This window comes from Mustela erminea, chromosome X, assembly GCF_009829155.1.
Source record: "Mustela erminea isolate mMusErm1 chromosome X, mMusErm1.Pri, whole genome shotgun sequence".
Lineage (NCBI taxonomy): Eukaryota > Metazoa > Chordata > Mammalia > Carnivora > Mustelidae > Mustela > Mustela erminea.
Genome location: NC_045635.1, coordinates 7,034,975 through 7,061,874, shown reverse-complemented (window position 1 = coordinate 7,061,874; position 26,900 = coordinate 7,034,975). Strand labels below are relative to the sequence as shown.

The 26,900-nt window shown below is 45.1% G+C and overlaps 1 protein-coding gene across 6 annotated transcripts in view; it reads left to right on the top strand.

Moving 5' to 3' along the window:
* The window catches only part of MID1 (midline 1), a 338,332-nt gene that overhangs the window by 299,133 nt on the left and 12,299 nt on the right, over window positions 1-26,900 (top strand). For all 6 annotated transcript variants that reach the window (XM_032330088.1, XM_032330089.1, XM_032330090.1 and 3 more), the window contains exons 5-7: window positions 6,356-6,504; window positions 14,295-14,422; window positions 19,243-19,386. In XM_032330088.1, the coding sequence (XP_032185979.1) occupies window positions 6,356-6,504; window positions 14,295-14,422; window positions 19,243-19,386 (421 nt within the window). The remainder of the gene's footprint in view (window positions 1-6,355; window positions 6,505-14,294; window positions 14,423-19,242; window positions 19,387-26,900) is intronic.

The window sequence follows — 26,900 nt, the reverse complement described above, 5'->3', positions numbered from 1 at the left end:
TATAAAGAAATCTTGCATTTCTGAAAATGTAGCCCGCAAAATCAACATTCTCTCACCCCAGGTGAAATTCATTGTATGGGAAAACACAGAAAAGATGTTTAAAGTGATAAATGAAGGGATGGCTTCTATTTTAAAAGAACAAAAACTTGTGAAGCCACAAAAGGATATAAGATCAGTAAGAAGGAAATGTGAAAACAAATTAGCAGTTCGGGAAGTAAAATGTAGATACCGAAACTGCAAAAACAACTCAGCCGTAGGGGGAATTTGGAAACTAAGTTTTAGCCTCCGCATAGGAGATGCTATTCTGCACCTAAGAATGTGAAATTCGAGCGATATTTCATGCCATATACAAAAATCAGATCTAGGGGCACCTGGGTGGCTCAGTGGGTTTTGGCCTCTGCCTTCGGCTCAGGTCATGATCTCAGGGTCCTGGGATGGAGTCCCGCATCGGGCTCTCTGCTCAGCGGGGAGCCTGCTTCCCCTCTTTCTGTGCCTGCCTCTCTGCCTACTTGTGATCTCTCTCTCTCTGTCAAATAAGTAAATAAAATCTTAAAAAAAAATCAGATCTAAATGGATGTTGCTAGTGTGAAGGACAAAACGATAAAACTCCTAGAAGAAAACATAGGAGGAAATCTTGGTGAGCCTTGAGTTGGGCAAAGATTGATCATATACAAGGTTAAAAACATCAAAGAAATATTTATAAATTAAACAGATAATTGTATTACTCAAAAGTAAAAATTTCTCTCTAAAAGACACTATTAAGAGAACGTAAAGACAAGCCACAGGTTGGAGACAAATATTTATAAATTATTAATTGAAATAGAAAAGTATTTGTACATGGGTATATAACAAATTCTCAAAACTCATTAGCGAGGAAACAAACAATACCTTTACCAAAATGGATAAAAGATTTGAATAGGTACTTTACCAAGGAAGGCATATGGATGGCAAATGAGCACATGGAAAGATGTTCAAAATCATTACTTGTTGAGAAAAGTCAGTGAGGCAAATTAGGACCTCAAGGAGATACCCTACTTACCTCGTAGAACAGTTAAAATGAAAAAGATGGGCCATGCCGTGTTGTTGAGAACGTGGAGGAACTAGAACTCTCATACGCAGAGAGTAAAACTGCATTTTGGAAAACTCAGTTTCTTAAGTAGTTAAACATATACTTATCATATGATCCAGCCATTCTAGGTGTTTGCCAAGAGAAATGAAAGCATATGGCCCTATAGGACACGTACATGAATTTTCACCAGAATGGTAAAGGTAATAGCCCTGACCCAAGTGTCCGCCGGAAGGTGAATGGATTCAATTTGTGGCACATCCATACAGCGAAATACTATTCAGCAACAAAAAAGAACAAGCTACTGATACATGCAACAACTTGGATGAGTCTCAGTAGATTCATGGTGGGGGAAAGAAGCCAGACGGAAAATAGTATGTACTACGTGAACACATTCATGTGGCAGTTTAGAAACGATGCTTTCTTTTTTCCTTTTTTAAACAGATTTAATTTATTTATTTGTCAGAGAGAGAGAGAGAGAGAGAGTACAAGCAGTGAGAGCGGCAGGCAGAGGGAGAAGCAGACTTCCGGCTGAGCAAGGAGCCCAATGTGGGACTCGATCCCAGAACCCTGAGATCATGGCCTGAGCTGAAGGCAGAGGCTTAACTGACTGAGCCACCCAGGCGCCCCTAGAAACAATACTTTCTAATAATCTACAGTGACAGAAGACAAATCAGTGGTTGGCTAGGGACGAGTGACAGGGCCTGGGCTGGGAGGGAGGCGGGGGGGAATAGGAGGAAAACGGAGGCATGATCTCTGTGCTCATTATCTTAGGGGCTTACACATATTTGAAAACTTACCAGATTTGTCCTTTAAATATATACAGGTTGTTGTATGTTAATTATATCTCAACAAAGCTGTTTATAAGACAATTGTATTATTTATGTAATGGAACAGTCTTCAAAACTCAAAATTAATGAACTTGGGTGATACATATCTATATGGACAAATCAAAAAAATATAAACAAGCTTGACAGTGCTTTGCGTGGAGTGAGACTTGTTACTACCAAAGACATCCCATACAGTGTTTAGGCCCGCATACATACTTGGGAGTGATACGCCCTGAATTCAAAAAGGTGTTTTCCTCTGGAGAAGGACTTGAATGAAATTAGGGACGGACACACAGGGCTTCCGTGCTATCAATAATATTTTTCCTCCTTCTGAGAAATCTTTTATGTTAATATGATGAAAATTGTGAGATTTGGTAAAGCTGGGACTATGCATAGGGAAATTCATCGTATTACTTTAAAAATCGTCTGTGTGTTTGAAATTGACCACTTTTTGAAAAGTACACACTTGCTTGGGGACGTTCTCTCAGAAGGCAGTCTTAGAAAGCAAACGTTACTTGGGAAAGATGAGGCCCAGTTTGGCTTTCTCGTGAGTTAACCGATTTGGCGCATCACCGAAGGCTAGGGGATCCCAAACCTCGGAATTCACAGTGACTGAATCCCTGGCCAGGGCATGCGGCGTCAGAGATACATCGCGAAGAAGACAAGAGCGTGAGTACCTGCGTGCTGGGAAGCAGAGGTGCTGGGCAGAGAAGGCCGAGTATGGACTTGGTGCCCGGAGAGGGCGCCCAGGCTGGTGTCTGTGTGGTCTTGAGGATGCTGAATCCAGAGGAGGGACAGTGGGGCCCTCTCACCAGCACTTGCAAGTGGGGAGCTCGCTGGAAGAAGCTGGCGGGACCGTGGGGATCACGCTGTGAATTTCATTCACCTCGTGACCTTGGCCTCCATGTGTCTCTGGCATGGATCATGAGGCCGTTAGACCCGATGGAAACAGACTCACCACAAATCCTCCAGCTGGAGGCTTGCCAGGTGGGCAGGGTTGGGACCCATGGGTACATACTGGTAATGCTTGCTCTCAGACCATTGTGCAGTCTTCGAAAGAAAGAGCTCAGCAGCCTTTCTCCTTGGAGGGACTGGAGAGTCTCAAGCCATGAGACTCCCTGGGAAAGAATTGTCTTATCTCTTCGGTAGTAGGAGATAAATTTCATGTCAACACACGAAAAGCAGGCCACAGACTCCAGACTGAGTAAATTACGTGTTTTATGTTCAGACACAGATTGATGGTAGAGGGCTGCAGCCACAGAGAGAAAGGGTCCCTTCTCTTCGCTGCTTTTATGTACTCTAAATCTCCAAAATGTAAGATAATTAACTGGACTACATGGCCGGGCTTATCTAGAGCCTTATAGAAATGCCAAGTCAGGCCTCATTGGCAATGCCGAGACTTGTGATAAATGAGGCTCAGTTGTTAGGACATGACGATTTGGTGCTGGGAATCCTACAATGTATATAAAGCCCATATATTAAAAGCATTTAAAATGCATTTAAAGAAAAGTGAAGGGCTGCTTTTTAAAGCATGTTCGAGGTATAATAAACAAAGCAAATAAATCGGTATATTTGGCCCATGTCCTCACTGAAAAGAGATTCAACTGGCAGGCTAGTTCCATGATGAGTATGGAGCGAGTTCCTGAAATTACAATGTGCAATCAACACTTCCCAAAGGAACAAAAGAACAGGGCCAACTTGGAAAAATGACCCCTGCGACAATGACACATACATATAAAGAATCTTCTTAGGTGTCAGTATCCAGTGTTTCTTTTCAAATATCAAGTTTTATTCATCCTGTCAGATTTTTAAAATAGTATATACAAAAGTGTTTTCTAAGGATGAAATTAGTATTTCGCTAAATGCTTGGTGTCTGATTTGAAGTGTTGTAGCAAGTAGGGTAGCGTGTCCCAGAGTGTGGTTCAGATTAGGGCCATTTGATCAGAATCATGGAGGCTAGCAAACTTCTTCTGTAAAGGAGAGAGGTGTATGTTGTAGTGTGAAAGCAGCCATAGATGAGTCATAAATGAATGACTGTTTCAGCATGCCAATAAAACTTTATTGACACGTGTAGATGTGTGCTGAATACAGCGTATGGACCATAGTTTGTGAACACCTGATTGAGAGTCGTGTTTTTCTTTTTTTCTTTTTTTTTTTTTTAATCGAAGCCCCCAGGAAAAAATAGAGAGGACATGAAATCCAGCATGCACACATACGAAAAGTTTTTGCAAAACTGAATTTGCCTTCTCTATCAGGAATGCACTCTGCTACTTTCTTCTCTCCTCTCCTCTTCTCTTCTGTTTAGTTTTTCCATGCTCGTCCTGACTACTGACCCATCGCCTGCAGCTCTTTGACCGCTGAGGTGCAGTTTCGAGCCGCTCTGCCAATGACAACTTTTTAGAGGATATTGGCGAGTGAGCCCAGATATCTCTAAGTTTCTCTTTTCCAAAGATTCCTTTTGATCCCTGTGCATACCATTTTGAAAAGCTGTGATCTGGTGTGTGAAGTGGAACTGTACACTTGAACTAAAATTAAAGTGATGCTAACAGTTGTTTTTCTGTAAAGCATTCCTGTGTTTTCAAAGGAGCCTCTTCATTTTGGCTTGCTTCAGCTTAACACATGATTTAGGGCTGTTGTTTGGCTTCGTTTCTTATCTTTTCCTCTTGATGCCACTTTTAATTTCCAGTGTCATGGTAGAGGAAAAGAAGGGAGAAAATAGAATTCAAGCATTGGTGCCTCTGTGGCCTGTGGGATCGCAGATAGGCATACCAAAAGGGTACGTGACCGACGGAGTTGTTCTAAAGGATTATTTGGACCTTATATTTCTTTCGTTAGAATTGTATTAAACATCTTTAATTTCGTTGTATGCTTCAGTATTTCATTCCCTTGGTTTGTTGGGGACTCTCAGTTATTCTCCTTCCTCTGCTGGATGTGTTCTAACATCTTGAATTGGACTCTAGGCCTTTCTCAGCTTTACCTCTGGATGTAACCACGTTAAACGCTAAATTCAATTTGGTGTCCAAAAAGTGTTCTTTCATTCAACTAATGAACACAGTTCATCTGCTGCGGTTGGTCGCTGTAATTATAATGAGTTAAGTCTTTTACCAGCCTTAATCTCATAGGCTGTTTGCTCCAAGGTTTTGACACTTCCTATCTCTCTCTCTCCTTTGAGGAATTTTTCCTCACTCTTGCCCGAAATCTTGTGGCTGCTGCCTCCCAGTGCGGCCTGACTTTCCTTTGTTTGCCGCAGTACAACCTAGCTGGAATCAGATGTCCCGCACTGGCCTCAAGTTCTGACATCTCCTCCCTTCCTTTTCTTCGATGAAAGTTGCACGGGGATGATAATGATGACTGGGAGAAAGAAGGAATTTCTTGGAGTTAGCAGGAATTCTGGAGGGAGCCGGAGCCAGCCTTGTCTGCAAGACAGATTAACTGGCCCCCTCCCTGCCCTTTCACCCAGGACTGTTTTCCATTCCGGAATGATCCTGAAGCCAGCCAAGACCTGTCCCAGGCTGTGTGGATGGGGCACTGGGCACACGGCAATTCCAATTAGCAGTCTAATTTTGACTTGGCTTCTGGCCAGAGGGCTTCATCTCACAGCACATTTCAGACACCAGAGCGAATGGTCAAGTGGGTTACTGTGCACTTATCTTGGCCTACCCCCGAGGTCACGGTCAATTACGTCGGAGGGTCGTTTTCAAGCAAGACAGAATCAGGAATTGGAATGGCGGTTGGAACCAAACATGCATTTTTATCCCGACTGGGAAATGCTTATCAAAATAGTTCTTAGTTATCAAGTAAGCACAAAGTGCCTGGAAATGACGTTCCCAGTGAGGGGAAATGGCCCAGCTGTGCTTTTTTTGGCTTTCTCTCATCTGCTCAACAGGAAAAATATTAATCAATGGAAAAAAACACTCTCTTTCTGTTAATTTAACACATGAGTTTTAGATCGTGTGGGAAATAGTAATACCTCATGTTTTCCCATCACGGTTTTATGACGCGGATCACAAAGACCTTTTTAGAAAATGGTTCTTGCTTAAGCCATTCGCACCTACTGGGATGTCTTAAGTTTCTTGACGGCCCAGCCAAAAGCCCGAGATAGAGACGGTCCCAGCAGTCACTGCCATCTTCTAGTAACTGAGTGGAATGGCGAGGGAAGAGGTCTGGTGACCCTTGCAACTTGCCATTAGGCAGCACCTTTTTTCCCCATCAACAAGGAAGCAATTCACAATAGAGTATTTTCTCATAAAACAAATTAGCGACACTTCTCCAAGGAGATTGAGACTATCCAAGCCAGGAGTCCCGTACCTGGGATTTCCGTATTTCTCTGCCTGCTCTCGGATGTTTATTGAAGGACAACTTTCCATGCAGCAGGACGCACATATCCAGAAGCGTCCAGCCCGATGCGCGTTCCCTCAGCGAGCCCGCCCACCTAACCGTCTCCGTGCCTCTTTTCAAGGTGATGAGGCTTCGCAAACTGGCTCAGCAGATTGCAAACTGCAAGCAGTGCATCGAGCGGTCGGCCTCCCTCATCTCCCAGGCAGAGCACTCTCTGAAAGAGAACGATCACGCGCGCTTCCTGCAGACGGCCAAGAGCATCACCGAGAGGTGAGTTGCAGGGGCTGCTGGGAAGTTCTCAGCCGCTGGCCTCCTGTGTCTGCGGAGTGATTGCTTGGCCTTGCCCTCGCCTTGCTTTTGTTTTCATTCTGGAGGCTGAGTACCAGGGAGAATAGAGCCTTTGAGTTGCTTTGTTCCAGCCAAAGATGCTTCCCTTTGACATGTCAAAGCCTTTTCAGTAGCGCCTTGGAGTTCAAGGCCTTTGAAACAAGAGTCCACCAGTTAGAGAGAATAAAATCAGCCTTGCATTGGGTAGGGGGCCGGGGGGTGGGGCAGGGGAGAAGGCTTACAGTGGCACAGAAATGGCAATTATTGTGAATCTCAGCCCTGATCTTATCATGCATTTGGTAACAAAGAGTCAAAGTGAAGGCACCGACATGAAAGGGAATCTTTTCTTCCATCTCAGGGCTCGTCTATTAAAAAGGAGAAGAAAAAAAAGCCAAGGCCCAGGTGTTGTGCTCTGTTAGACCTGTGTTTATTTGGTTGAGAAGCTTCGCTCGTCAGAAAGGTCAAAGCTGACTCATGTGGGAGAGAAAGGACCCAACTGTCAGTCTCATACCTCTTTCTTTTAAAGGATCCTTTATTCTGGGGTAGGGAACATAAAGATAACATTATTCCATTGGTCAGTTCAGCAGTGAAACTGATGGGAGTCCGTGTTTCTTAGCCGCCCGTCCCGATTGGCATAAACTCCACCGAAATGGTACCTCCAACCCCTGCCGATGCCCTTGACTTTTCATTCATTCTCATTTTCGGAGTCCCCTGCCCCTTAACGCAAAGCAATAATAGAATGCTATCACCGGACAACCCCGGACAGCTCATTCATGCTGGTGTTTATCCTAGAGCAGAAGTCTGCACACTTTGATAAAGGGTCAGAGACGAAATATTTTCAGCTCTGCAGGTGATAAGGTCTCCTTCACAACTACTCAGCTCTGCCGTGGTAACTCCATAGCGCCCTGTCATACACAGAAAAGATCGGGCGTGCCTGGGCTTCCAGAAACATTTCCCCCAACAGGTATTTCGCCTTCTGGCTGTATTTTGTCAACGCCTGACCCAGGGGAAAAAAATACTCACCATCTTCTCACTTGCATTTCTTCAAGGAAAGAGACAACTAACATTAATCGAGTGCATGCTTATGTCGGACACTGTGCTAATTCTCAAAATAGCGCTTAGAGGTAGTCATTGACGTTTCTGTTTCCACTGTTCTCTTAGAGTAATGTACAGTGGTTTTATACCTCGGGCCCTGTATCGAGCTTCATTTTGTTATTTCTTATATTTGAGAAGAACTCTTCCGCGACTGGTTACAATGGTTACGATACTTAATGTCTTCCAAAGCGCGTGACTAACAGCTGCTTATCATCACTTTTATATCCTTAAAATGATCGCCTCCCTATCTTAAGAGAAGCCAGTGTCTTTGCTTATGACTCCTGAGTTCCCAGTGTTTGTCTTTGTGGCACCCATCTAGACTTTATCCAGTTGCTCTGTGGTCATCCTAAGGTTAAAAACTGCACATGGCGCTAATATTCCCGTGTACCTAGGCCACTCTGCTAGACCCTATTTACACTTACGTCATGCTTTCCAACTGGGATCCAAGAGCACTCTTCTTCAGCTATGAATCATGAGGTGTCCAGATGAAAGGGCTACTGTGAGCTGCATTTCTCAGTAATCCCTAAAAATTTCATCAAGTGTAATACGAACAGACTCTTAGCTGTTGAGGGGAGAGAATGTGGCCCCATAACAGTTGGGATAGAACATTCTGGAAGAAGACCTACCTTTGAAATAGAATGTGAGTGCATGAATGTCTACATGTGATCTTCCACAGATCCGGCAGGTCATGACCTGTCCCATTCACTTCTACCTATAACAAGCCCATCTCTTCGAGAACGGAAAGATGACTTTGATTTTTTCTTTCTACAGATGAATTGTAGAATACAGTTGACCCTTGACCAGCATGGGTTTGAACTGCTCAGGTCCACTTATACATGGATTTTAAAAAAATATACAGTGCAGTATTGTAAATGTATTTTCTGAATAATATTTTCCATAATAAGATTTCTTAATATTTCTAGTAATATTTTCTTTTCCCTAGCTTACTTTATTGTCAGAATGCAGAGTATAAGACATATAACATACAAAAGATGTGTTAATCAACACTTTATGTTATCAGTGAGGCTTCTGGTCACCAGTAGGCTCTTAGTAATTAAGTTTGTGGGAATCAAAAGTCATACATGGATTTTCCCCTGAGTGGGGGTCCCCTAATCCCCACACTGTTCAGGGGTCAACTAATATGTAGTTCTTGGTGTGATTGTATGTGTACTTTTAATAAAATTGTTTTAAATAAGCAGAACTATTCACTGAACCCAGACATAAGAAAGTCGGCCTCCTGCTTATGAGAAAGCTAAATTTCCAGCAGATTTGAAGACGTGGTGCCTATAACTGTTGGCCAAGAGCCTTTGTCCTTCTGCTCCTACAGCCCGTCTCTTCCCATGTCCATTGTCCAGCCTCTTGGTCAATTCCTGAGCCTGCCTCTCTTTCCAGGACCGGAATGTAGTGAAGGGGCAGGGAGCTTGGACCAGGACCTAGGGAACTTGGGCTGGGATCCCAGCACTGCCACTTTTTAACTGTGATGCTTTGGGTTTGCCTGTGAGCTATTTTTTGCGTAGAGTGTTGGGCTCAAAGGGGCACCCTGCTGGCACAATCAGTTAAGCATCTGACTTGGCTCACGTCATGATCTAGGGTCCTGGGATGGAGCCTACATGGAAGCTATGCTCAGCGGGGAGTCTGCTTCACCCTCTCTTTCTCCCCCTGCTCATGCATTCCCCCTCTCCCTCCCTGTCTCTCAAATTAAGAAATAAAACCTCTTTTAAAAAAAGAGGGGTAAAAAAGAAAATTGGGCTCATAATAACTGCTTCGATCAGTAGTTGTAATACTGTCGCTGATAACTCCTAAGAACAGAACTTCAGCGTCGCAGATAATCCATAATGTCTGTTGGACTTAAGTTCTCGTAGTTCAGTATGTGAGTATGGCCCCGCCTCGTATGTTCTGGGGCTGGTCTCTGCCTGTCTCTACCCTTCAATCCTTTTCTTAGTAAACATTCTTCTCTAGGATATGACTTTGTAATTCTCTGCCTCCTACTGTGTCTGCCTTGGGCTTTGGCACCTGTGTACTTCTAAACCATCTTTATTCTTCTGTTCGAGGAGGGAAAGCCCGGAACAAACTTTCAGTCCTACAAGCCTTCCTAAAGTGAGACTTGGATGGGATTTTTCTGTATCTTAGAATCACTTAAAGTAGGTATGTTCCTCTACAGGGTGAATCTACCTGCAAAAAGATTTTTGATTCAGAAATATTAAAAAAAAAGAAAAAGAAAAAGAAAACCAAACCCAAAGGAGAGAGACCATCAAGCTTTACATTGTAGGAGATGCATATGCTTTGGAGTCAAGTGTCTGGCTCTGTGCAAATTGCTTAGGAGTACTTATGGCCAGCACTGGGGCTGCTCCTTTTTAACACTTGGGAGTCTAATTTCGCTCATACACTCCTAGCGGGCAGAACCCCCAGCCACTTTGTTTTCACCACGAAAGGGCCAGCACATAGCAAACTGCCGGCCGTAAATGAATGAGTGAACAAATCATAAAACATGTCGATTGTTCCTACCTAAGATGGTTGTTACAGGGACAAAATGAAATAATACGGTGAAACCGTTAGTCCGATTCCTGTCCCAAGGTGATCATGCAACGAATGCCAATTCCCTTCCTTCCCACTCACTAAATTGACACAAATGGAGTGCATAACACACTATATTCCCAAGTCACATTAATACATAGGTCTTCTGCATGGTTGTGTGGGCATCTTTATACAACTACATTAAGGAAGCCAAACTCTTCACTAAATCAAAGCATAAGAAAGTTGCTTATGAGAAATCTGAACTTAAAATCACTTTTAGTACCCAGTTATCAAGATGGTAAAAAGAAACTTCCCTCCGAACGGTACCCATTTTTCAGAGCTCCTAGGAGGGTGTCCGACTGCGCTGTCCTTCGACACCGTAAGCAGGTCAAGCATCCATCAGACTTGCCCCGGATATAAAACCAAGACCTCCAGTTGTCAACGCTGGAGAGATGTCGCTTGATTTTAAGAATTCAAGCATGTATGATGAGTGGTTTTTGAAGTGTGTTCTGGTAGGGTGTTAATTGGTGTTAAAACAACAACAAAGTTCCAGAGCCAAATGCATCTGGGAAATCCTGAGCAGACCAAAGCAGACCACGTTTTGCTGCTGTGAGACCTCACTGGGTTTTACCGTGGTGATTTGCCCACTCGCCCAAGAGAGACCCATTTATGTGCCATTGTCAAGGGTCGGGCATGGGGAGAAGGATATTGGGCAGGAAGGTTAGAACATCCTCCCCTGGCATTGGCTGTTTGAGAGAAAGCCTGTGAGCCACATAGCTCCAGACATGTCCATCTTCTAGAAAATTGCCTCCAAGTGGCCCTAGCAAACTGTCACAGATTAGGAGCATCGAAGTCAAAACAGAATAAGGAAGTAATGTGCAGGCCACCCCCTTAAGCATCAGGATAGGACACATGTCCTTATTTGCCTCAGTATGATAAGAGCTTAACACACACCCACAAGCATGTGCGCACATGCAAATGTACGTACACTCACACAGACACACAAAAGTATGAAAGCACAGAATTTCAAAAGTGGCCTAAGGCTGATGGCTCTGGTGGATTTTGGCAACTCATCTGAAAGGCCAGAAGATGGGCAACAAGGATTTGGGGAATAAAAACAAGGCCTAAAATGTTGACTTTGGCAGCTCTCCCCTCGCCTGTCACTCCAATTACGAATTTGAAATTGTAGCCAAAGATAAATATCTCTCCTTCCATCAAAAACCTGTGTAGGTGTTAAAAGCAGCAGTAATCCGCACAGCTTCTTGCTGTCAGTCTCGGCGTCCCAGGCGCAGGGGCTTTCAGCCTTTCCGTTCCCACTCCACAGAGTTCCCACCAACCACATGGCGGGCATTGGCATTTTTTTTTTTTTTAACACTGTCACTTGCCCAAACCACGTTTTAGTTAACTGTGGACCATAGAACCAGGAGAAACTTGGGAGTAAAATCTGTTTGGGGTGGACCTGAACAGAAGCTTCTGTCCCTGGACAGCAGAGCGCTAAAGCGAGGTTGTCTGCTCAGAGCGTCGGGGATCCTCTCAGCCCAAGATCGGAGCCACACAACAAAGACAGAGAAATGCCACGGAGAGACGCCCGTTTCTTAACAGCTCGGTGCAGTTTTCCCTGCTGGACATCATGAAACATTCTAACTGGGGGTTCACTTTGAAATTTTTATTTGGGGAGTTCACATGGCGCTATAGCATTTCTTTTAACTTTTCTGCACTGATGCAAATATTGCGGGCTCTTCAGTACGTGTGGGCGTGCTTTAAGAGCTCCGTATGTATTTGCTGAGTGATCCCAGGATCGCTCTGAGTTCTGAGAAGTTTTTGTGATTATGGGTCAAAAGGAAGGCATTTTTTAAGTACAGTTTGACTATGTGTGAAAAACGCCTAATAACCATGCCTTTCTCCACCTGTCTAAATTAGCAGGTGTTCGTCACAATAATTAGCCCATTCCCGTTGGGTGCGCTCTTTAGCCAACAAAATCCCCCAACTCAGCTATTCACTGTTTCTTTTTTTTTTTTTTTCTTTTTAAAAGATTTTGTTTATCTGAGAGAGAGGGCACGCATAAGTAGATGGAGCGGCAGGCAGAGGGGAAGCAGGCTCCGTGCTGAGCAAGGAGCCTGATGTGGGACTCCATCCCAGGACCCTGAGGTCATGACCTGATCCAAGGGCAGACACCACTTAACTGACTGAGCCCCCCAGACGCCCCAGCTCTTCACTGTTCCTCGGTGAAACAGTTAGGTGATGAATTTAGATTCTCCACCCTCATTCAAACACTTGAAACCTTTCTTTCCAGAGTCTCTGCCTCTTCAGACTTTTTATCAGTGGATCCCAATATCATCCTGGTTATTACACTATTAATTATCCTGTCTACCACACTCCTGACACAGAACTGGAAATGTATCAGAAGTACAATTCTAGAAACTTTGTTTCTAAGGATTTTGAGCACTTCACAGGTGTAACTTATACTGAGGTGAAATTCGGAGAACATGAAATTAACCATTTTAATGTGTGCGATCTGTCATATTTGGTATATTCATGATGTTGTGTAGTAAGAGTTCCAAAATCTTTTTATCACCCCCCAAAAACTCCATACCCATTATGCAGTCATCATCCACTACGCCACCCCCCCCACCGGTCTGCTCTCTGTCTCTGGGAGTTTGCCTGTTCTGGACATTTCCTACAAACAGAGCATACAGTACACAGCCTTTTGCATCAGACTTCTTTCACTTAGCATTAACACTTTCAAGGTTCACCCACACTGTTGTGTGTATCAGTACTTCAGTCCTTTTTATGCATGAATAATATTCCATTGTATGAATAAACCCACAAGTATAATTTCTTTAGCCAAAATACATCATCTTTATAAGATACAAAGTTTTAAGAGCCATTAAGAGACCCAAGAGGAGATAGATCTCCTTAGGTAACCAGGCCGAAATTTTTCTAGATTAAATGGAAGAATTTAGACCTAGAATTCTCTTCCAGGCTGCTGCCAGCTAGCTTTGTAACTTTCTATAAATGAGCACCAGCACTCTTAATGAGAAAATAACTAGATTTAGAGATGAACCATTTCAGAGTATTTCTTTGCTCACCGATTCCCAGCACCCTACGCAGCACTCTACATGTAGCTGGCCCTTGGTGGTGGTTACCGAACTTCCTGAAATACCCAGATCAACAAGATCACGGGTCTAGCATGGTCTGAGACGCTCAGACGTGGTTTACGTCATGCCGCAACTGTATCGTTTTTAAGAGGATCGCTTGCATTTTTTAATTAGTCCAAACGTTCTGCTATTGGCAACTGAACTTTGCAAATCAGTCTGAGAGATTAACACACACATAGCACGAGATTCTCTTCTAGCAGGAGCGCTGTACTCACCAGTACGTTGCTTTATAGTTTTATAAATGAGAACGTTTCACTAGCAACCATAAATGAAGAGGGAAAATGGGGCATCCATGGGAGGAATTTGTGAGGGAGCTCATGAATATTTTCCATGGCATCTGCTGGGAATATGGTGCAAAAAAAAAAATGAATACAAGAAGAACGAAACAAGCCAGACAAAAACTCCTTTTTAAATGTTTATTTTAGAGAGAGGCTAGTAATTGATTAAACTAATCCAATATCTGGAAACATTCTTTTTTAATCTTCACTTTGCCTTTTATGCAGTTTGAAATTTTGGAGACTCCTCTTTGAAGTGGAGCAGGGTCGGGTCTGAAAGGAACAAACAGTTTCCCAGACAGATGTGTGAAGAAATGCCCGGAGCTATGTGCTTCTTGCTGGGGTTAGATGTGAAGGGGCCTGGCTGTTAAATACACAGCAACATGAGATATGAATATTCTTCCACCTCCGTGGGGAATTTTTTTTCCGACAGTAAAAAGGAAGGCGGGCGGGGTTGGGGCGGGGGAGCCATTCTACCGTTTCCCCAGTTCCTTTGCCTCGTCTTTAAGCTTGATCGTTTGCATTGTGTTGGCTGTGTTGTGCCGTTCCCAGGTTCTCTTTGAGGCTCCCGTGTAAAAACAGCCCCATTTTAAAATGATCCTTCTTTTCCTTTTATTTTTTTTTCATTCCCAGGCAGTGACGGTGACAGGCATCTTGACATTTCTAAAAAGTTGTTCTGTTTAAATTACAGAGTCTCCATGGCGACTGCATCCTCCCAGGTCCTAATTCCTGAAATCAACCTCAATGACACATTTGACACCTTTGCCTTAGATTTTTCCCGAGAGAAGAAATTGCTAGAATGTCTGGATTACCTTACAGGTATTGTCTTGTGTGTGTGTGTGTGTGTGTGTGTGTGCGCGCGCGCACACGCGTGCTTTAATATTGTGCGTGCGCTTTGATATCATGTACAATCGGTGATACACATACTTTGCCACCACATCGATTCCCTCAAAACCAGAGGTGTGGACTCCTGATTTAGGAATGGAGTCTAATATTCCCGTAAATGATTTCTGGCATGCTTTTTTTTTGTTTCCCCACCCAAAACGACACGGTCCGAGACCAAACTGGGGACAGAGGAAAAAGGCAACTCTCGAGAATTAAAAACGTACTTCCTGCCATTTTCTCTCCCTCTCAGAGTGTGGGTGTCACAAAGAGCAGCTCTGCTGGCCATCACAGAGTCGCAGAAGGTAGCGGGGCTGTTTCCCACTTCATCTCAGCAAGGCTTCTGACTCTCACGGTGTCTTGGCAGAGAAACCGTTGGCAGCTAACTCTTGCCTGAGTGTCAACCTTGCTTTAGCTCTTTGTATCTGAGATCTGGCATGATCTTAGCATGTTATAATCCTCATTTTTCCCATGACAGGGGTCACCCATCTCGCTGGAGGTCAGGTAGCCCGTGAGTGGCAGGATTTGAATTTGGCTTGGGTCCGTACGGACTCCAAAGACCTCTTGTTCTTTCTGGTAAAAGACCGCATTTCATCTTGGCAAAAGGTCACCACAGCAAATGTCCCAAAAATCACATGTGAATTCCCAGTGCCATCGTTCAGATAGACAGTTTTTATGGTGGGGGGGGGTCAAACTTACGAAACAAAAGGAACAGCAATAAAAGAAAACCTCAGACTACTCCTGTTCCTAACCATGCTTCCAAATGTTTCTTCGCCGTCGACCTCGAGAGCGAGGACTGAAATCATTCGCTGGTAGAATGCGGATTATTTAAAGGACCTTTATTTGTGTTAGCCAAAGCCACTGGTGCCTAGGACTTCTGGAAGGCTCCTTGTATATAGTGAAGCCAGATGTGCATGGAACTGAGGACATGCAGCCTTCGAGAGACCACATCGCTAACTCAGCAGGGCGCCAGCTTCCGCATTTCGGTTCTGCACGCGTGCGTGTGGGAGAGCGGTTGGAAAAGATGGAGCAGGAGAAAGGGAACATTGTGTGATGTTCGCTTTCACAGTCAATGGATGAAAAACGAGCAGTTTTATATCCAAGGGATGTTATACCCAGATAGGTTTTTTTTTTTTTCTCTGCAAGAATCCGAGATGCTGTTTTTAGCCTTTCTGCATTTGCAAGCAAAGTGTTCATCCCACCAACTTATCTTATGTCATTCTTTCAAACCACACCACTCTTATTAAGGAAGAAAGAAGTTGATTCCAAAGTGCATTTGCAGTAAGGAACCAAACTCGGTTTCAAATATTTATTCACATACTGCCCCCCTTTTTAAGCTTTTAACTCTGAGATCTGTCTAAATTAACGCTACCCCCCTAGAACCTGCCACAAGGATAGAAACATTCTGTATCAGCACTGTCCGTTTTGGTAGCTGCTGTCCACACAGGGCTCTCAGAAACTTGAAATGTACATGGTGAGTCTTTACCTTCATTGAACTTTAATTAAACTTAATAGAAGTTTAAACAGTTTGTGGCTACCGTATTAGGCAGCACAGGTCTAGATTTTCTCTGGCTGAGCGGTTTTTCATGAGGGCATCCTATGAAAAGTCTTTTTTTTTTTTTCTTGCATCATTTGGAATTGAATAGGATGGCAGCAACAGAAAATCCAGTTAGCAGTGACTAAACCCATCAAGCGGTGTTTGTATCCTGCAAACTCGGGCACGGAGATGTGTGCTCCAAGCCTGGGCAGCAGCTCAGTGAGGACCGCAGACCCCAGGCTCTGCCATCTTCCCTGCGCTGCCTTTTTGCCCCACACGGCACAGCTGCCCCGCCTCCATGCATCATGCTCAAGTTACAGCTGAAAAGAGACAGATGCAGCGGAAACACGGACAAAATTCTGTCCTTGTTTATTAGGAAAACAGAAAGCTTGCTTAGAAGGCCCACCTGGCAGTCCGAGTCCGAGTCCCACTTGTGTCTCGGGGGCCAGATCCACATCACAAGGTCATGCCCAAGGATAAAGAGGACTGAAAGACTGTTGGGCCAGGCACATGACCTTTCTGTACAAAATCAGTGTCTTGCTGCCCTCAGTGTGTCTTCCCCGTTGCCCAGTGATTGTTGAATGGTGTTCCGGTGGGCATACACTCATGGGCTCCGTCTCCATGCGAATGCGGAGGCAGTGATTAAAGGGGAAGGTGAGGAAGTGGTTTGCACCGACGAGGACTGTGTACCCCGTATATCATCCCGATCGCTGTTTATGCCAAGCTAGAGACCAGAATGGGTACCTGCCATTCTGCCTTCTTAGCTGTCAAACCTCAAATACAAATCTGGCCCATTTCTAGACATAACATCGATCCTGGCCATAACATATGATGCTTGGCTGATATTGCCAAGTCCAAATAGTTTATCAGACATTTGTAAGCAGGAAATGAAGTGTTTGTGGAGTATTAGCCCACCATTTCTCGTGTCCTGTTTATAACAGAGGCAAGAAAATAACAGTTCTGCTACCAATCCCATGAATATTGAAATTGGCAGCATGCTGCTATCCTCATTTACAGTAAATTGGGTATTGACTTTTCGGGAAAAACCCATTGGGCTTATAATCAAAACAGGGTTAGCCTGCGTGGCTGTGAAAACAAGATGATTTTTTTCCCTCTGTGACATGCCTCTAAGTGGTATGTCAAGTTAATAACCCAGAGAGGTGACATTTCCTCCCCGATCACAGCTACTTGCTTATTTTGAACACAAGTTTGCTTTCTACTTAATCCTCTCTTGCAATACAGAAAAGACACCATCTTTTCTCTGGTGGTTGATGGAAAAGTAATTCAGTGAGCTATTTAGATTATGGGAGAATAAGCATTTCTCCACCACTCCCTGCCGGGTGATCGCACAGTGACAGCGGCCACACAGACAATCCTAAGGAGTTTTATGGAGCAGCTGGGCCTCCCCTGGCTCGGTGTCCCCGACTCCTGCACAACCAAGTCACAGCACACGACACTAAATCTTGCATGCGGATATACTTAAGGAGACAGATGTGTAAATACACATTCCAGAAAGAATGCTTTTCAGGAGACAGACGTATAAATACACATTCCAGAAAGGATGCTTTAAGGGCTCTATGGAGCCTTTCTGTCTTAACCCGTGACTTAATGTGTTGCCTGCCCACATGCACAGGTGTGTGGTCATGTTGGTGGAACCCAGTGAGCAAGAGACCAAGCTGCCCTAATTGACTTCATGCAACAAACATAGAAGTTGGACAGAATGAAGCCTAAAACAATTCGAGTTTTCAAGTTGCCTTTTTTACAAACTCTTCTCCCTCTTTGGGTTTGTTTAGGACTCCTCGGGCCTAATCAAAATTTAGAGCAGGAAAAAAACTCTGCAATAGTGTGAACAGAGGTCGCTCCGAATCTATAGAACGCAGATATGTTTCTCCTTTTGAAGTTAGGTTCTAGTATACAGAAGACTGGAAATAAAGGCCTGGATCGATTCTCCAAACCAGGGATTGGCAAACTTTGACTATAAAGGGCCAGATGGTAAATATTTTAGGCTTTGCAGGACATATGGTCCCAACTACTCAACTCTGCTAGTGCACAAAAGCAGCCACAGACAATACATAAATGAATGAGCCTGGCTGTGTTCCAATAAAACTTTATTTACAAAAACAGGCAGTGGGCCAGATTTGGCCCATGGCCATAGTTTGCCAAGCCCTGCTCTGAAATATTATTGCCAGTGCAAAGCACTCCCTGCCTATTCTTTTTCTTGCTCACAAACTCTGCTCATAAAACCAGTTACTGAAATCAAGCTGGTAGATTTTGAGTCAACTTCAAATCATTATTTTGCTAGGATTTAGACTTCTCTGCTCCAGACTGTGTTCGAGACATAAAACAGCAGCCTTCTCCAGTAATAAAGTTAACCAAATGCCAAGGAACCATGTTTTCATGGGGAAGGAAAATGTACTTCTTAGATAGGATTGACTGTTAATCATGTTCTTCTTAATTTGAAATATCACCTATAAAACTGAAAGATGAGAGCAAAATAGGGCCACACTAATAAGGTGTTTTTTTTAATAAGGCATCAAAACTTCTAATGAGAGAAAATCTTCAAACAATTATTTGGCTGGGTTTGTTACAGGATAGCAAACATTGGTATTTTTCCAATCGAGTGTGTAAAATATAAGAATACGTGACCTCACATAGCTCAGAGGTTGGCAAACCTTGGCTCGTAGGCCAAATCTAGCCCTAACCTCTCTTTGTCAATAAAGTTTTACTGGAACCTGCCCATGTCCATTTGAATACGAATCGCCCAAGGCTGCCTTCCTAGTGCAGGAGCAGAGTTGAAAGGGCAAAGAACAAAGAACGTATGGCCCGCAAAACCTAAAACATTTACCACCTAGCCCTTTACTGGAAAAGTTTGCCATCTCCCCAGTGTGGGTGAAATCACAGAAGTTCATCTTGTTTGCTTTTTGTTTAATATATTTTTTTTTCATGGATAAGAGTATTATTTGCTTAACCTCCTAAACGTACTTTCATGATAAATAGAGATAAGTCCCTACTGGCTCACTGAAGTCACGCTACCCTTTAATGACAGCAGCGACCAGCCAACCAGACGTTGGTTCTTTGGATCGGGGTCACCACCTCTGAGCTAGTGGTCCTGATGGGCCTCTGTAGAAAGCCTGCTTTGACTGTCCCTTGTCTCCTCTGAAACGTGTCCTGGAGGTGCCTGCTTTTTGGCTGATGAGCGTTCTTGATCCCACCCCTCCAGCTCCCAACCCTCCTACAATTAGAGAAGAGCTCTGCACCGCTTCCTACGACACCATCACCGTTCACTGGACCTCCGATGATGAATTCAGCGTGGTTTCCTATGAGCTCCAGTACACCATATTCACCGGACAAGCCAATGTTGTTAGTGAGTATCACGCCCCCATCGATTTCTCTGTTTGGTGACTGTGTTCTGTCAGATGGCGATTCTAAACGGAAGCGTCAAGGTAAGACAAGGAAGGAGAAGATTCACAGTAGGCATTGGCTGCATTTCCTCACCAAGAGGATGATCGCATTCACTTGTACTGTACTAGCAGAAATAACGGGCCAAAGAGTGATAAAAATGAGTGATCTCTAGCAGTCCACACGGATGAGTCTTACAAACATATACTTAAGAGAAGGAAGCTGGAAATAAAAGATCACATGCAGTACGACTCTATTTATACACTCAAAATTTAAAGATAAAAAGGAAAACCATTTTGTGGGGCAGGGGCGCCTGGGTGGCTCAGTAGGTTAAGCGTCCCGACTCTTGATTTTGGCTCAGATCGTGATCTCAGGGTCGTGGGATCAAGCCCCGCATTGAGCTCCGCGCTCACTGGGGAGTCTGCTTGAGATTCTCTCTCCCTGTGCTCCCCCACCCGACTCGCACATGTGCATGCTCGCTCTCTCTCTCTCAAATACATAAATCTTAAAAATAACTTTTGTTTAGAGATGCGTACATAGGTGTAAAAATGATAAATAAAAGGGAGGATGGTGGTTACTTCCAGGATGGGAGGGAGTGGCTCCACCGAGAAGCAGTATACGGGGCTCACGGGCTTAACTACTTTCTGGGTGGGAGTTACACGGTTTAGTGAGTTTATCCTACATTTAGTATTATGTACTTCTCTGAGTGTTATTTCACAACGTAAAAAAAGAACTTAATAAAGTGGGTCGCCGAGTAATGCCCAATACCACATCCTATTTGGAGGAGAGCAGGCCCGTTGTTTAAAATGTTAGTCATTGGCCCCACCTGGGAAGAATTTCAGACCTTACCTGAAACACAGAGAGACCCTTCTCTCCCTGGGGCCCATGAGCGCTCTGGAATCAGAGACAGGTTGATGATCTCAGAGAACCCCAGTTGCGGGCCAGAGCGGTGGTAACAAAGCAGTCTCGCCTCCCGGGAAGAAAAGAGGTGTGCGTGAAGAGCCCCGCCTCCAAGTAACTAGCACTGGCGGCTCATACCAACAAACAGACCCCCCGGCCTCCTAAGATCCTCATTTCCCAGGCTTCCTTCCTCAACCCTCTGACCTTCCACTCCCTAATGGGCCTGCCTTGGAAGCCTTTATTAAAATCTCCCCATTTTCCGGGAATGCGTAAGGAGGAAAAAAAAATCATGAAATGTTGCTAACCGCTGTGGCCAGCTGCCTGAGTAAGAAGGCAGACATGGTGGGTGAAAATGTCTTGGGGGAAATGATGGTTTAACTAAGTTTTGAAAGAGAGTGGGTGCATATCAGCAAGCTAAGGGGAATGCCAGGCAGCCGCATGACCGGGGGCAAACCTGTGGAGACGGAGAATGGCAAGGCATTTTCTGAGACATTCTCTACTCAAGCCTGGCTGGAGAATTAAGTGGGGAAGGAGAGATGGGGTGGGGAATGGAGATGGAGAACTAGAACCAGGACTCAAACCCATCTGGGTCTGGTTCCAGAAAGCACATGTTCTCAATCACCAGTCTCTTAATCCTCACCCACAGTAAAGACCTAGACCACAGAGGGCCACTCGGGCCACACGGTGTGGGATTTTTCCCCACACAGAGCAGCAGTGCGATCAGATATAGGGTTAGAAGCCCCCTCAGGCGGTGCTGTGGGGGATAGAGTGGAACAGGGCAAAACTGGAAGCAGAGACATGAACTTGGAGGTGTGTAGTAATTCACAGAGGCAGAGATGGCCAGGACCTGCCAATGGCAGTAGCGCCCACGAAGGTAAGGAGAAGATAAATTTCAGAAGAGACTTCTCCACCTCTGACCCATATCCCCGGCAAACACCATTACTGTCTCCCGCTTTTGGAAGTGCTGTGGGGGGCAAGTCTAAACAGCACGGGCGTATCAATGGTTCGCCATGGTTCGGCATCATTTTGCCCTCCTTTCAGGATTTTGGATTCTTCTGGTATTGCTCCTCATCCCTAGTTCTACGTGCATGAAGAAATACTAACTTCCCTAAAACCTTTCTTTTTAGTAAGTAATGCACGAACACTGTGTGATAATATATAAAATGTCTGCGGTGACGATTGGATGTTTTTCAATATGGCAGCCCCAGAACCCCAATATGGCAGCTCCAAAGTTACCTACTGCACCAACTCCATTTCACACGCATCCTTCCTGTGGTTGTCTGTTGATACGAAAGGATGCACAGACACTCACACACATCTAGAAATACATTTTTTAGGGACACAAAAGGTAGTGGGCCAAACACAGTTCTTTACCTTGCTTTGTTCACCCAGAATAATCTCTTTTGATTAACTCAGAAATAGCTGATCAGGGACCGTAAGTACATTTGCAAACTCATGATGCCAGGACTTTTGTCTTTTGCTGTATTCTCTTTTTTTGGAAGCAGGTCACAGGTCTTGCCTGTGCTCAAGGAGGGTGAGAATTACATGAAGTCGTGAATATATCGCTGGGGAATCATGGGGGCTACCCAAGAGCGCATCCGCCATAGATGGTTCTGTCTTTCCTGAAGTGTCTTAATGCGAATTTTTGTGGGCGTTGAGACACTACGTAGAGCCTTGGCCTAGACGGGCAGGCCCTGTATCAGTTGGCTTTTGCTGGTCAGCCAACAACCACAGAACCGAAGTAGCATATAACAGTAAACATGTACTGCCTGTGTGTCTGGAATCAGGTGGGGGTCTGCTGGTCCCACTGACTTTGGTGAGGCTCTGTCAAGGTCATGCTGAGGATTGGGGCTGCCTCCTATAGTCCCACATGGGTGCATTCTCCTGGTGAGCGAAGGTGAGCGCAGCGCACGCCTGTAAGGACAGGCACACTTGCACAAGTGCTTTGCAGGCCCCTGTCTTTGTCACGTTAGCTGATGTGTTAGAGGCCAAAGCAAGTCCCATGGGCGAGCCCAGAGTCAGAATGCGAGGGCCAGCGAGGTTGCTCCACAAGGAGTACGGATCCTCGAGGAGTGAGGATGTGGAGCTGAAAGACCGTGGATGCGCTTAAGAACTTGGACTCGGTCCCAGCGCTTCACTCCCCCACACCCCCACCAAATGAAAAGAGGAGACCTATAGTGCCTAAAACTCGAGCTTTCTCTGGCTGACTTGGCTTCCATGCTTTTGGCATGAAAAGTAATATCCAAACAAAAGCATTTGAATGGAGTAGATGAGAAAAGGCCAGGCCTACAGAAACCCCCAGCAGCCACACCACTGACTTCGGAACTCCATTCTCGCTGATTCCAGACACGGTGTATTGTTCCCCAAAAGCAGGTGCCACAAGAAAATAAACGGGGATGACTTCTTGAAGGTGACAGACCTTGCTTGTTTGGTGCACACATGTCGGAAAGGCTATTCCTCCCAGGACCAGTGGAAATCAGGGAAACCGCAGGTGCCCGCCCATCTCACTGGACACTCTCATCAGCCCATTAGTACCAGGAGCTGTTTGTCTCTTTAACGTCCATTAAACCAGTACAGGATCGAATTGTAACAAGGAAATTAAGAGTAAATGTAAATAAAAAGACAACTGACATGCAAAGACCTTCAAATTATGTTCTTCTTGACTATTATATATATTTGTAATGTCTGAGAGGGACCTGGATTTGAATCCCAACTGTGGACCTCACTAGCTCCATAATTTAGGGTGAATTATTCAACGTCTGTAAGGAGAGGTGCTGTTTTAACTTCCCATGGTTGAGATGATAAAACTATGGTCTGAGCCCCATGCTTGCCACAGCGTCTGCGCAGAGGTAGTCCAAGTTACTATTCCTGCAAAAATACGGTGGCACTCACCCGTCACTGCATTTTTTTTTTTTTTTAAGCTGACGTTTTGGGTCATAGGACAAAGGTCGGTCATGAAGTTAGTGAGGGTTTTCTACACAATGGCATTTTACACATTCTTCAAGTGCCAGGCCTTCCCTGAATGTTGTTTGTCCATCTGTCCCGCCATTTGGAGGAATATCCTTTGCGGATGTTGTTACATTGAATGACGAGAGCTAATAGTAAAACTGTACCGGAAGTTAGAAGACATGGTATAGCCCCCAGACCGGCCACAGCGCCTCGTGCCACTAGGAATCTTCGCTGCCTATAGGTCATGGTTCCTTCACTTGTCGTAATGAATTCTAGTTAATTGCCCACAACTGACTTTGGTGAAGGAGAATTAGATAATATCTGTGAAGCTTTTGATCTTTTAAAAAGGCTCTCCCTAATCAAATTCATATATTCAAATGCAAAATTAATGACACCATTAATTTTTTATTATGCATTCTTATTAGCAGACTTAGGCCTACAGATGTTAATGAATTGCTTATTAATAAGTAGATATGTATTTAATTTCACAACGTTTTTCATGTTTTTTTCCGAAACCCCTTTCAGTGCGCCATTTAAAATCCTAAACGGGGCCTTTTCCCAGCAGCCTATTTTTATTATTCGCCAAAGTCCAAAGATGCACTTTTCCAGGTCTCCATGGCGAGGTAGTTATCTGTATTTAATAACTCTTAGTCGATTTGAAAACATTCATGAGCAGTTATTAAACAGATACTATTTTTACAGAGAAGAAGGAAAAGGATGTTCACTTCTGTCCGGTCTGGTAGAAGAAACAGGACGTTTGAAGCCACGCGCCGCCTCTCCGAAGGGTGTCCGTGTTGCGTAATGTTTTATACAGAGTGTTTTACTGCAAGATGACTATTGCTATACAAGGCTCTGAAATCCCAAATGTCATTAGGATCTTGTAATGAGCAGCGTTACGTAGGGAGATGCTTCTGACCCATTGTGAATGAGAGCAAAATGTATAAGATTGAGAAACTCAATTAAGTTTCATTATGAACTAATTATCTCCCACATTCTATTGTTGCTTTAATACTGGAAGCCAAGTTAGAGAAGGTGGATATTGGAATACCCTCAAAGATGATTGAGAATGAATTGGGAGAAAAGTGAGGCTTCATTCCGGGATGGTGCCACGGGTGTCTCGTAAAGAGATGCGGAAAACCTGGTCAGCGGCCCCGACACGGTGCGGTACTGAGGCAGAGAGGTCTGGCACTTCGCACCATATGCAAGATGTTAGGTGATGCCGGCCCAGGACCAACACTAGCAACGCAGTGACGGTGTCCTCAGAGACGCCCCACTTGCTCCAGCCGCCAGAAGAAAATGGTCGCTGCTGCTTTCTTGGCATTTTTAATCAACTTCTCAATTATTGTCCTGGCAGCAGTAGTAACAGAAAGGTAAGCCACCACAGAAATAGCGACCGATCGCGAGAGCAAGTTGTCCCAGTTTAAACCTGTCCAATCAAATTTTACCACTCCATCAACATTTTTGTTCTTTTAATCTTCGAGGGGAAGAAAAAATGAGCAACCTCTTCAAAGTCATCAGGGTGGTCAGGGTCCCTTTTCTGTTTGGAAAAGGGTTCTGAAACATTAAATCTCTTTTGTTGGGTTTTAAGGCCAACTTGCTGTTCGTAGCAATTTCAGACATCTGCTTTACGATGTCGCTGAAAGCATTCCCCCACCACATTAAGCCCAGCTTTTTGGTCGCACAGTGAAACATTTTACATTTGCTTTCTTTGACCACAATCATCATTTTCCTGTAACATGTGCAATTTAATGGGAACAGTGTAAACGCAGTGACATCGATAGCGTTCTCATTTGAGTCTACTGAATGCCGTTACTGTGTTCTTCTGTGCTCGACTGCTGTTGACAAAGGTCTAGGAATATGAGTGGATTATCCTGGGCAATAGAAAAAGTTCATTGTTTTTGTTTTATTACTGTTGGAAGATCACAATGAAATGTCTGAAGTGAGTCACAGGCTTCTTGGGGCCCAGAGCTCAGAGTTCAAAATGGCCCTTCTTTGGTCGGATCCAAATCTGTGATTGGGCCCTGGTGCATCCAGAAGCACCGAGCTTATGACAGCTGTGTTCACGGTAAAGGTGAGGTGAAGAAGTAGCCAAAGGGAAATGTAGTAGGGAGAGCCCCGTGTTACTGAGCCCCTGGTGGATGTTTTCCTGGGTCTCACACGAGTGAGAATGGGCAGGAGAACAGAGGGCTATGACTTGGGGGAAGAACAGGGGGTGGGGTGGGGGTGGGCCGTGCCTCAGTCGCCCTGCCCCGTCTCCAGCATGAGTGCACACACGCCTCCGCCGCCTTCCGTGAGTCTCCCGCGTTCCCTTGCTTTATGCTGGCTTTGTCAACTCCGGCGGCGCTGCTGGTGAGATGTTCGCAGGTGGAGATGAAAAGAGGTGACAGGAAGCGCACAGGGTCCGATCTGACCTTGTGAGTTTGCATGTGTGTGTGTGTGAGTGCATGTATCTATGACTCACGGGAGGGTGTCTAACGAGACTGTGCCCCCAAGATACAAATCAGACGAGGTGAAGTTTCACACTTGACAAAAGACTTCTAAGGTTCTTCTCAATGGTGCAGACCAGCAGGAGCAGTGTTTTAACTCAAAAGTTGGAGAAGGTATTTAGTGGGATCCAAAGACAGATGTCACGGGGCTGTGAATATCTTGGAATGCCATGCAGATACTTGCGGCTTGGTAGGGATCTGCACATGTGACTCGCCTTCTAGAGAAATGTTTTATTAGATTCTCAAAAAGGTGAGACCAAAGAAAGATTAAGGGACTGCTTCTTGGGGTTACCGTAAGGTATAAGTTGCCTCCAGATCAAAAGAACTAACCCTTTGACTTGCAAATCCACTGAAAGGGAGAGAGTGGGGGAGTTTGGAGCCCCTCAGGAAGCGGAGGGACTCAGGCCTCCACCAAGAACTGGTGAAGGAAATTCACCAGAGTCAGGAAACTTGGTGACAGCCAGTCTCCAGGGGGCTGGGAAAAGGTTCTCAGAGTGGAGATTGATGTGTGGAGAGAGAACAGCACCGGGCCCGATCCGATACCAAAGAGACGTTTCCAGCATCCGCCTGCTGCAGAACGAAACGGGCCTCCTTTTCCCTACATGTTCTTCCAAAAGCATCGTAAATCCTCGGCCTGCCCACCCACCCCCCCCCCCGCCCCCAGCCCACATCCTGCAGAACAGCCGGAGCTGCGGCCCCGCCGCACTAGGGACTACAGCTGGTCCGAATCCCTGTTCGCGCTTTTCTAAGAGCTGCACTGTGCCTGGTTACCCGGGGGTGCCACTGCTCCCCACTTCTGCTAGGCACAGGCCTCCCGAGTTGGTTAACCGCGGCCACACTAATGCTGGGAACGCCCGGGACCCTGGTGATCGCTTTCTTCCCTCCCCCGTCAGAAGTCGGGCCAGTCTCTGCCGGCCTCGCTCCTGCAGGGGTGAGGCAGGAGAGCTGTTCCCGGTGTCTCCTCCTGCCTAGACAGGAAGACTCTCTGGGGAACGTTCTCCTCTTGGCACTGACAGAGACCCAAGGCATCAACAGAAATCCTCGAGGCCTTGGAATGCCTCCTCTTGCACACTCTTGTATTCCCACGAGGGAACCCATCCCATCTCTGCCAAGCCGCTCGGGCCTGGGTCTGGGGCAGGCTGAG